At 35.3% G+C, this 12,144-nt stretch overlaps 1 protein-coding gene across 1 annotated transcript; it reads right to left on the reverse strand.

Annotated features, from left to right (window-relative positions):
- Window positions 1-781: 781 nt before the first annotated feature.
- On the reverse strand, window positions 782-11,310 carry LOC128214760 (sister chromatid cohesion protein DCC1-like). Its single transcript, XM_052921397.1, has 12 exons — window positions 11,229-11,310; window positions 10,592-10,756; window positions 9,484-9,649; window positions 8,731-8,865; window positions 7,518-7,608; window positions 6,729-6,867; window positions 6,248-6,339; window positions 5,593-5,669; window positions 4,638-4,715; window positions 3,253-3,338; window positions 2,893-2,955; window positions 782-1,517 (listed from the first exon to the last, which is right to left on the reverse strand). The coding sequence occupies exons 1-12, from the start codon at window positions 11,255-11,257 to the stop codon at window positions 1,409-1,411; spliced, it is 1,230 nt and encodes a 409-aa protein (XP_052777357.1). The 5' UTR covers window positions 11,258-11,310; the 3' UTR covers window positions 782-1,408.
- Between the last annotated feature and the right edge of the window lie 834 nt (window positions 11,311-12,144).

The following is a 12,144-nucleotide window of genomic DNA, read 5'->3' on the forward strand; positions in this document are numbered from 1 at the left end:
GCAGGTCAAGGTTGTGTCATATAGCAAAACTATCCAGCACCGAACTCAATTCTGCAAGGTCAAGGTTGTGTCATATAGCAAAACTATCCAGCACCAAACTCAATTCTGCAAGGTCATGGTTGTATTCATATAGCAAAACTATCCAGCACCAAACTCAATTCTGCAAGGTCAAGGTTATGTCATATAGCAAAACTATCCAGCACCAAACTCAATTCTGCAAGGTCATGGTTGTATTCATATAGCAAAACTATCCAGCACCGAACTCAATTCTGCAAGGTCAAGGTTGTGTCATATAGCAGGACTAGACATGCCGCAATGCAATGCAAACCAGGTTTTCAGTGGAAAAGGGTGAAACTTAATGCATTTTATATGCTTCTAAACAAAAAGCCAACATTGTCAAGCCCACTGCTGAATAGAAGTCACGAAACAGTTCTATGACATTAAATATCAAAGAGTTTTCATTAATAATGGTTTTAGTATTGTTTTACTGGCTTTGTTTACGTTTAGGTGACAGGCAATCTACTCATGGTGAACATTAGTGCCAAGTTATTTTAAAATTCCCAAATAAAGTTTCACTGAAAAAAACTCCTTCTGAACCCTTTTAGCCTGTAATTCACTTGAAGGTGATGTCATACTGTGTAACAGTATTGACTTGCCTTGTTTGTAAATTTATTTCGTTCTGAATTGTATTTCGTTCTGAATTGTATTGCCATTACATTATCTAGGGATTCAATGTACTTAGTACCTGCATTTGGTAGATGCAACATAACAAAATTAAGACTACATTTTATTCATAAATATAGATAATTACAAAAATTTTACTCAAATGACGAATGTACATGTTTCACGCTTCTTTATGTATCTTACATATGAAATACATGAACCTACTACTGAGTAATGTCATGACTTGTACTTATTGATTAGATATATATAAAAAAAAAAATGAAAACAAGGATTATTGATTGGCAAAATTGTGTAAAATTCTGATGAAGTTTATATTAAACTTGTTCACACAAATGCGAACACCAGGATCAGAATTTCGGTGTAAATAACATGATTTAGGACACAACCCATGCTGTTCATTTTTTCTCACACATATCGTTGTTATGTGTACTACATATTTATATTTCCATGTTTTCATATTTCCATGTTTATTCATTTTTCCATGATTTTGATCAGATCTATTTCCAATAGTTAAAGCATATGCAAGTCTTTTTAGATATTGGTAATAAAATACAACACTATGACATGATCTGTGCAATTCCAAATTCTATGGCAGTGCTGCCTAATCAGTTAGAAAAACTGGCTGCAGATCACAAAACACAACCACAACTGATAGAGTGGTTGGTCCTCCAGTGCTTGGCATGCTACATAAATAAACATCACAACTAATGTGTCCTTTCTGATGTCAGGTAAGCGGTTTTCTGGAGTTGTACACCTTGATTCCCTTCGACATGGACGCCCGGGCGACCTTTGTCAACATGGCAGTCACGTCCATCTTGTCTGTCTCTAAATCTCTGAAATCACAAGGAGAATTCAGATTTACAATAGTAGTTTTTGTCATCATTTGAAAGGAGCAATAGTTTTATGAGTAAAGAGTGTTAAACTTGAACATTATGGATTTAAAAAAAAAATATGGAAATTGTGTTCATTGAAGTAATAATTAGGGTAAACTGTCAAATATGTAAAGTTTGTACGTATTTATAAACTTAATATAAGTTTTAATAAAATATTTGACAATCTTTAGCATTTGATACTATCAAAGCATAAGGGTTTTCATGCTGGTCTCCATGAGGGCAGAAGGGTGCTTCCAAAAAAGGACAGGGTTCAGCGCCCTTCCAGAACTCTGGCTAAAACCCACAAGAAACCCGCAAATACAAGTAACATATTGGGCAATGAAACTTAACACCAATAATAATTGCCTTAATACATCTAAATGCAAAGAAAATAAGATTTGACCTTGTGACCTAAAGAGTTCATCAAAGAAAACATTCTGATTAAGTTTTATAAATATTTGACCATGTATAATGCCTTTAGTATGTTCTAAAGATTTTTCTAAGATTTGACCTACTGACCTAGTTTTTGACCCCATGTGACCCACTTTTTTAAGTGGTCCATATTTCATCAAGGTTTACATCATGACCAATTTTGAACATAATTTGACCAATCATTACCATGATATGGTTCCGGACAAGATTTTTCTAAGATTTGACCTAGTGACCTCATTTTTTATCATATGTGACCTTGTTTTATTTATGACCAAGAGTTCATCAAGGAAAACATTCTGATAAAGTTTCATGAATATTTGACCATGTATAATGCCTCTAGTATGTACCAAACATTTTTCTAAGATTTGACCTACTGACCTAGTTTTTGACCCCATGTGACCCACTAACTTAAGTGGTCCATATTTCATCAAGGTTTACATCATGACCAATTTTGAACATTACTTGACCAATCATTACCATGATATGGTTCCGGACAAGATTTTTCTAAGATTTGACCTAGTGACCTAATTTTTGATCATATGTGACCCAGTTTTATTTACGACCAAGAGTTTATCAAGGAAAACATTCTGATAAAATTTCATGAATATTTGACCATGTATAATGCCTCTAGTATGTTCCAAAGATTTTTCTAAGATTTTTCTAAGATTTGACCTAGTGACCTAGTTTTTGACCCCATGTGACCCACTTTTAATATAGGTCGAGATATTATCAAGGGGAACATTCTGACCAAGTTTGAACATTTTCTGATCAATGCCTACCAAGATATGGTACCGGACGGACGGAATGACGAACGGACAACGCCAAAACAATATCCCCCTCCCGAAATCTTCGATTCGGCGGGGGATAATAATATGAAGAGAATAATTAGAGAAAATAGGCTCACTTTATGTACGGTGTAATATCAGCCAAGCTCCACTTTTCTTTCATCCTGAACAGAAAATTAAACCTGAAATGGAGTCACAGAAATGTCATATTGAACCATTTGTAAATTTACATGTGCATAAAATATTAAAGATCTATAGCTAGCCATTAAAAGAGAAGTAATACGTTTGAACTTATTAATTCTACAATTGTCAACCAAGATATTACAACATTCTATTAATGGCTATCATTGACAAGATGTTCCGAAAGAGTGTGGTCTTGTATTGTGGGGAATTAACAGAAGGCTACTGTAAAAATGCATTGTCTAATTTGAATTCAGATACATTGAACTTCAGAAGTGTCAGGAAAATATTATCTTTACCTTTCATCCATATCTTCAGGTAGAGTGTCCACTGTCATGTAGGATATCACCTCTGGAGTACTGTCACGGTCTATCAACGCCAGACCCTGCAAATATCCACATTCAATAGTTTCTCTTGCAAAAAATATGCAAATTTAAAATGTGAGTTATTAAGTATGGTAACATACAGTAATATACAAGTTAACTGAATATTTCTTTTTTTTTAAAAAAAGGTCTGGTCTCCCCAATTGTGTGGTTGTAGGCGAGTAATAATCAATGATGTCAGATAGACATGAAATTTGTACTTTTGGACTAGAGACAAACAAACATAAGGGTCATCTACTGGTCATGACCAACCATCATACCAAGTATGAAGTTCCTGGGTCCAATCATTCCTTAGTAATTGAGCGGAAAGAAGTGTGACCTACTGACTGGTGACCAGTTAATTGTTTTTCACCTGAAGGTCACTGTAACCTTGACCCACTGACCTCAAAATCAACAGGGGTCATCAAACTAGCAGAACAAATATGTAGTTCCTTGGCCCCAGCGGCCTTGACCTTTGACCTACTGATATCAAAATGAAGCAGAACAAATATGTAGTTCCTGGCCCCAGCGGCCTTGACCTTTGACTTAGTGATATCAAAATGAATAAGGGTCATCAACTGGTTATGACCAACCTGTATACCAAGTATGAAGTTCCTGACCCAAGCATTTTTTAGTTTTCAAGCGGAAATGAAGTGTGATGTATGGATGGATGGATGGAACAGGGCAAAAATAATGTCATGGAGAAATAATAATGAATGTACAAGTATAACCTGCAGGGTTGTGATTGACCTGGCAGCTTAAGGACTGACACTATTTTGGCAATGGGTTTTGGGGGTCCTTTAGGCCCCACATGGGGGTGAAGCATCCTGCCGCAGAAGCAAAAATGTTTTGAGAAGCCCTTTCACACCCTTTGAGAAACTCCTGATGTCAAACTGGTGTGTCAATATTTGCATTAATAACAAATGAAGTAGCAACCAAAATATACCAGTGAACTTTATTTCATCACTTAAAAAAATGTCCCTGGAGCCATAAGATCCATGTAATTCTGGGGACAAATCACATCCCTGACATTGCTAATCTTCATGATGGTATAATTTGTTTACCCTTTCATGTCAACTTTTAACCATTTGCAAAAAAATTTAAAACATGTTAACCTCCATCAACCAAAACTGCTGCCAAAAATGGATTTTCTTTTCCACTTTTGGTTTAAACGTTGAATTATTACAACTGTATAAAGCAGAAATAAAATCATATTTAATGACAAGAAAGGTTCAAAAGTGCTTATCAATCAACATACTTATATCCTGTCATAATCAAGTTATATGAATGAAAATGGGCATTCAAAATTTAGTGTGAATTACCTCTAACTGGTAAAGACTTGTCTTCATTCCTTCTGGAACACTCTTCTCCCAAGTTGATAGAAAATGACTCAGATTGAACTGAAAACATAACCAAACACTTTCCAAAGTTCTGTTTGGATCTAGTAGCATAAGCATTGACAACAAAACCAAATGTTATTCATTGTTTGCATAATGAACTTAGGATCTGACAGTTTTAGAGCTGACAGTTTTAGAGCATATTGCTTCGTCAAATTACACCAAATGAACTTCAAACCAACTGCAGCATCTACAATGTATAGCCTGTCAACACACACACACATGAAAGATGGCTGGCTGCAACTGCCAGCAACTAAGAGTATTCTTTTTTCATATCAATATGAAACTTGCCACTAAGGGTAGGGCTCATACACCCGCAAAGGATCTATACATGTACAGTTAGTATTGGTTTCACATCAACCAAACAATTAATTCTAAGCCTTAAGCTGACTGGTCAAAATCACTTTTGGGATGGTACAAACTGTCTCTTCTTAAAGGCCTAGTTTAAGCCTTCTATAAGTGACCCACCCACCTCCCCCCAAAAAATGTGTACCGTACACAACCTCTGTTTATTGATCTTAATCTACTTGCTTAATCCCTCTCATCAGATCTCCGATCTAAGTATCCTGCTGTGAGTTTTGGAAGTTTTATTATTAAATTGGACCATAAATGGCCCTGAGCCAATAAACGAATACTCAGGAATTTCGCCCCTAGTGACACCAGTGCAATTAGCAGGAGATGCACAGCAGGGGATTATCATGCCTTAAACATTCCTTAAACTAGGCCTTTAACAAACAGTCATTACAAACACTCAGTTGCAGATTGACAAGTATGGAGTTAACCTTTGTAAATTCCCAACAACCAATAATACTATTTCTTGAGGATATAATGGTAATGACAAAGCTTACTAAATCTAATCATGATACTAAATCTAACATACCTTTCTTGCATGTTTAAGAATTTGTTCTGCAAAGAACCTACACACTTTGTCTTCATTTAGTTTGTGGTAGTCAATGTCTGTTGGGATAGAATGATATAATCATGTAGTCAAGTTGGAAAAAGTGCATGTTTTTTTTCCAAATACTTATACATGTTTCTGAAATTTAAAAACCCTTAATTTTTATTTGACTGAAATAAAGTTGAGCCATGTTGGAAAAATGTTCAATATATTTATATATTCACCATGCAAGACATAAAAAATGTGCTCATACTCCGAAATAAGCAGAACCACAATTAATACAATTGTTTTAAATAACCGAAAAGGATGAATAAATATCGAAATCTAAAGTCCTTATAAAGGATACCACGTTTAATTTGAAAGAAAGATCCAGAAAACACAGTATTTCTACCTTATGAGACGATAGTTGATCACTGTAAACTTTTAAGAACTCACCAGTCATTTAACATTTTCAGCTATTAGATACACGGTTACAACCTTATTATCAGTAATTAATATTTTTCATTAATGCATTATTTAGTAAGTAGTTAAAGGTTTATCACTCAAAATGTATGTTCATATACATGTGTATGTATTGATTTTAAGTATGAGTATCACTTAAAACGAAATTGATATCATGACAATAAATATTGGTTACCTATCTGCATCCTGTTTTCTTCATCATCGTCCCCAGAGACAGTTGGCACTGCCTTGTCACAGAAGTTGTGGATAACATGCTCCACTACACTCCTGAAACAGGGGGCATAGAATGGCCAATTCAATCATGTCAAGTCAATCATTATTTATTGTTGGGTACAATATACATCAGGGTAACATTATCATTGTATTAATTTGTAAATTCATTGATAATTTTGAAATAAGCATACAAACATGTGCAAAAGGTGGGTTAGCGCAGCTGGGCAGCAGTTAGTGCACTCGCTTCTCACAGAGGCGACCCAGGTACGATTACCAGCCTTGGCACATGTAAGTTTGGTTGGTGGCGCTGGTTTCCCCATGACCCAAGACCACACACTCGGGCAACATCATACCAACAAGAGTGTCTTAGTAGAAGTTAATATAACTGTTGTTCACTAACGTTGTAAAGTCTAAACTGACTGCTTGTTAATGAGCTTCCTTACCTGGGATATAGCTCTTGTAAGACATTGAGACACTCTTCTATGGGAACGCCAGAGTGAGTCCAGTCATTCTCGTCACACAGCTGTAGAAGGTGTCCCATCACCTGTACCAGAAAGTCAAAGTCCAGAACTCGCCAGTAACCTGCAGTATAACAAGTTTTAATTCATATTACATTTAAACACCATTAATCAAACACACCATCATTATTCTCTAACGATACTGAAGTTACTATAAAGTTTATTATTAGTGTATTAATAGCTAACGATGCAACATGTTTATAATGTGCAGTCATCGAAATTAGTCTTTTTGATGAACAAGCCCGAATTCATATACTGCTGCTTGGCATTACATTTTTGAACAAGGAATGCTGTATAAAACCCAGAATTTGAGCAAGCCCGGAAAGCATTTTACCAGTGGTGGGCTTGTGGGATGAAATTTTATTTCTAATAATTGTTAGTCCGAAATATTGCTAATCCGAAATTTTAATCTGGGTCCCTACGCCTTAGGATTAAGGGTGTTTTAATGTATAATAATTATCAAACATTTTTCTCCATATCTAAATCAAGCTTGTTGATCCATAGATTGTGGCCTTCTGCTGTAAAGAAAATGGACGTACCCGGAGCCACTTATCTGACTGAAACCAAACTTGCATGGAAATGGACGAACACTACACTTGTAAAATTCAGGAAGGGAATTATACCCTTAAAATAATTTAAATTTAAATATTATTACCAAAGTCTCACTTCTTACATGCTGTTAGTAAAGCACCATGCAATTCTACTTAACCATACCATCAATAATTAGAGCCTGCATCTTGTGAAGTGCAGTATTGATCTCATTTTCACTGCCTTGAACAAGGTCGAGGAGCTCGTTGAATGTGAACTGAAATAAACGCAACAAATATTCTCAACTACTACAGGTAAATGTTACATAATTATTAAACAAAAGCTGTTGCAGCGACAGTGCGCTCAACTATTCCACCACTTTAAGTACATGTATAAAATTATGTATTGCAAAGTTTTGCTGAAACATGCATGGATCATTGTAAAATTACAAAACATGCAAAACCTTATTTAACCAGTAAAATAATAATGGGCAAAAATTGCATATGAAAGATACCTGACCCTACCTATGAAAAAGGGACTGACCCTGCCACTTTTAATGTCTGTTGGTAAAAAAATAAAAGTGTATGTAGTTTAAAACCCTTTAAAGCTGGTTATCTAACTCGTCAGAGATATTATGCCTTAACACATTCTATGAACTGGGGTATAAAAATTGAACAAGCCCCCCTAATGCCCTCCAAATTAACCACTTCCAGGCATGTGCTAATTATACAACAAGAGCTGTCAGTAGACAGTGCGCTCGACTATTCTCAGTGATTTTATTTGATAAAATTAACAAAGATGGAAAAATAAAAAATATTAGAACTGAATGTAAATGAGTCTCTACAGGGGATAATTATGTCAAAATGCTTGATGCAGTTACCTCCCACTGTACACAGGTTCGGATCATGATGGTGAACAAGTGTGCAAAGTTTGAAAGGCATATGTCAATGGACTTTGAAAATATCTGAGGTAGTACGCAAACTTTAACGTAAGTTCTAAGTAAAAAAAGGGGCATAATATTGTAAAAAAGCTTGATAGAGTTACCTCCTCCTGTGTACAGGTTGGGGGCATGATGGTGAACAAGCGTGCAAAGTTTCAAAGCCAGATGTCAATGGACTTTGAAAATATTTGAGGTGGTACGCAAACTTTAACGTAAATTCTAAGTAGAAAAAGGGGCATAATTTTGTCAAAATGCTTGATAGAGTTACTTCCTCCAGTGTACAGGTTAGGGGCATAATGGTGAACAAGTGTGCAAAGTTTCAAAGCCATATGTCAATGGACTTTGAAAATATTTGAGGTGGTACGCAAACTTTAACATAAGTGGTTACGCCAGCGTCAACGCTCGGGTGACTAGGATAGCTCTCCTTCTTCTTCAAATAGTCGAGCTAAAAATACTCACCTTTTTGCCCTGGTGGTCATCATCCCCCTCCTCAGCCTGACCACTGTATGGGTTTTTCTCTAGCAGCTGTCGTAGTTTCGCAAGGCGAGGCTTTACTGGACGTAGCTCGAAGAATGAGTGCATCACAGAATTCACCTAGAAATAGGCACCACATTATTATTCATATCTACTATTATGAATGCAACATCGCTCTTAAATATAAGTACAGTTTAAGCCAAACAGTTCTCGGATGTGCTGCACCCTGTCCTTTTTTAGTAACACCTTTCTGCCCTCATGAAAGCCAGCATGTGCACCATTCTACCTTCACAGAAATTAATGCTTACGAAAATCAAATCTTCTTTTCTTTTATTAAAACTTATACCGGTACTATGAATATGAATAGATTAGATACAAATTAGATAGATTTAAAACCTAAAATTACTTCAATTAAACACATCTTAGCGCTTTTGTCATTTTTTAAATTATAGAGTTATTCATAGATCAAAACAATTGCGGCTTATGTGCCCTTTTCACCTTTAGCACCCAGTCCCTTTTTTGCAGCATCCTGCCATTTTTAAAACCTAGCTAAAACCAAAGTAAAATTTAGTATACCGGTAAATCAATGTCAGAAATAATGATCTTTGTTGGCTAAATATTGAGAAAATACTGCCACATACATCATGTATAAAATTTATTGTTTACAATACTAATAACTCTTTCAATTTATGGGCTTCAAAAACTTGACACAAAGTCCTACAAAGTACTATCACCCACCTCGTTATACCGCACAGAAGGTTCATCATTAGTTGAGAGTTCCGGCCCGAAATGAATGTTTGGTAGGATGAGCATGGCGTTGGAGATCTCTCCCTGCTTGACCTCGAATGTCTGTGAGTCTGTACACAACACTGCACAGTCCTCCTTGTCGCCTCGCAACACCACTCTGAAGTATATCAGTAAGCATTTTGAAAACACTGTAAAGATCTTGAAATATTTATTTGTGTTTTCAATTGGACAATTCCTTTTAACTTTTTATTGATGTTTCAGCCTTTTTCAAAATATTAACAAAGAATTTCTTTTAAAATGGGCAAATGTAATACAAAGAATGATGTTATGCAGAACATGATGCCATAATATAAAAGAACTCCAATCGACACTGCCACACATGATGTTACATTGCAAATCAGCATAGGCAGAGTATGTATGGTACTATGTTAAAAGATAATAACAACAAAGTTCAAATACAAACATACCGGTACTTTTAAGGAAACATAATATGTATAATAACAATTGGATAAATGTTTATAGTTTCATATTAAATAGACTAGACACCAGATGATACAAGTGCAAGAAAAATTAAAACTTACATCAAATTTATACCTGTACAACGCATTGAATCTTACTTTATACTGATGTAAATGTATCACAATGCTTACTACACATGAATCTTTCACAGTTTTGCCTATTTTTCTATTTTGAAATTACCTGGGTTTGTCTACCACATAAATCCCTGTTAATTTAAAAATAGCGTCAGTATATAAGTACCTGTACTAATAATGTGACTTTCACACGCTAAATATACACATCATAAACTGGGAAACCATTATGCGCTATTCTTAAACAGGTAAACTCAGCTGAAACAGCGACAAAATATTCTTTTAATCATGTAAGATGATATATTATGGGCCTCATACTAGCAATTCTAGGCTTGTTTTGTCGCCGATTTTGGAACCATCATTCTCGTGTCTAGCCCCTTTAATATGAATAGTGAAACATGTGAAATCTGTCTTTAGAACAATTCAGTCTTTTTAGTGTGCATATCTTCATTGGTGTGAGAAATTTCAAGCAGAAAGTACTACCAGTTCAAAAACAAAGTACACCTTACTTTTCACCATTCTCAATAGCTTCCAACACAGCTTTGTCCAGTTCAAGCAGACGAAAGCTCTCACTATCCAAATGTTCTGAGAAGTAGACACTCTGGGTTTCAGACTTGATCTCACTTCTGTCTAATTTGGCAAAGTCTAACACAGACGCAATATCTTCGAGAGACCTGAAAAGGATCAACAAGAGATATTTTTATGGTTTTTTAATCACATTCTGGCAACTGAGGGGCTCATATCAATTTGGCAAGGGGTTTAGGGAGCACTTAAACAATGGAGAAATAAATCAGGATTTTTTTTAGCTTACATAAAGTGGCCCTAGTTTCTTTGGTTGACAGCATAAACCAACCACAGAAACTAAATGTAAATTAGAAAAAAAACTCATTTTTTGACACCTGCTTTCTTGAGGCATAAAACCTAAAAGGTAATCAAATAAACAAATTAGTATTCAATTCTTCAGATTCAGCAACTTAAGGTTAAGCAATCGATTTCGCGAAGTTATGTGACAACTTCAGTTTATACGAACAATTTACTTTTTCATTCCTACGTAAGCCACAGTTTATATATTTGATTGACCATTATTATAATAGACAGCAAAGTTTTGAATTTCGTCACTTTATCTTGTAATTAAACTTGTTTTACCTTGTGTTTATACTTTCGTTCGCTTCCATTTCCCGCTGTTGTTTAGATAATTGTCAAATCGTCTCGATGGCAAATGGGAAAACGCATCACTACCAAAGTAACCGCAAATTACGTGGGTGTGGAGACAGGCCATTAATTGCAATAAGAAACTATATAAAAATAGGGTTGAAACTATTTTCAAAAGAAGGTGTACAAAAAAATGAGTTTTGCTCATAACATTAATATTAATATAACCTCAACTTTAATATACAACCTCAACTTTAATATACAAATGACTTCTTTTCCTCAATCGTTCTAACCACGGAAATGCAATGCTTTATATGCATATTGCAGTATTTAACCTACTTGTATGAAATTTTTGGGTTTGTGGTTCTTACCTTGGAAAAATCCTGTCTGACAGTCAATTTGCGCTTTCTGTATAATGAGAACACGTACCTCCATGAATATGTATGGTGACAACCACTAGGTGTAGTTGAGTTATGACTATAAACACTACATTTGTATAATATATATATAAAAATAGAACCGATTATCATTTGACTCCCAGCTTGACTGTAGGAGTAAAGTCCGTTTCAATACATATATGTAGGTTGTAAATTAACCATACCTTTGTGCCATATTTCGTTATGTTTACGCCAGTTGCTGCCATTAAGAATAGAGATTTTAGATTTTTTTAAGTAAGGACCAACACCATTTGTGAGACGGACTCAAATAGGATTTTATTGACCTCCATAAAACAATAGTAACCCGATTCGCTAGCGTGTCACAGACTTGTAATGACCTCCATGTGCGACCTTGAACTTAAACAGTAGGAGCCTAAAACTGATGAGTGACACAGATTGAATTGACCTCCATTTCTGACACTGATCTTAAACAAAGGAACATAATTCGTAAGATAGGCACATGATTTAATTGA

The sequence above is a fragment of the Mya arenaria genome, chromosome 13 (genome assembly GCF_026914265.1).
Source record: "Mya arenaria isolate MELC-2E11 chromosome 13, ASM2691426v1".
Classification (NCBI taxonomy): domain Eukaryota; kingdom Metazoa; phylum Mollusca; class Bivalvia; order Myida; family Myidae; genus Mya; species Mya arenaria.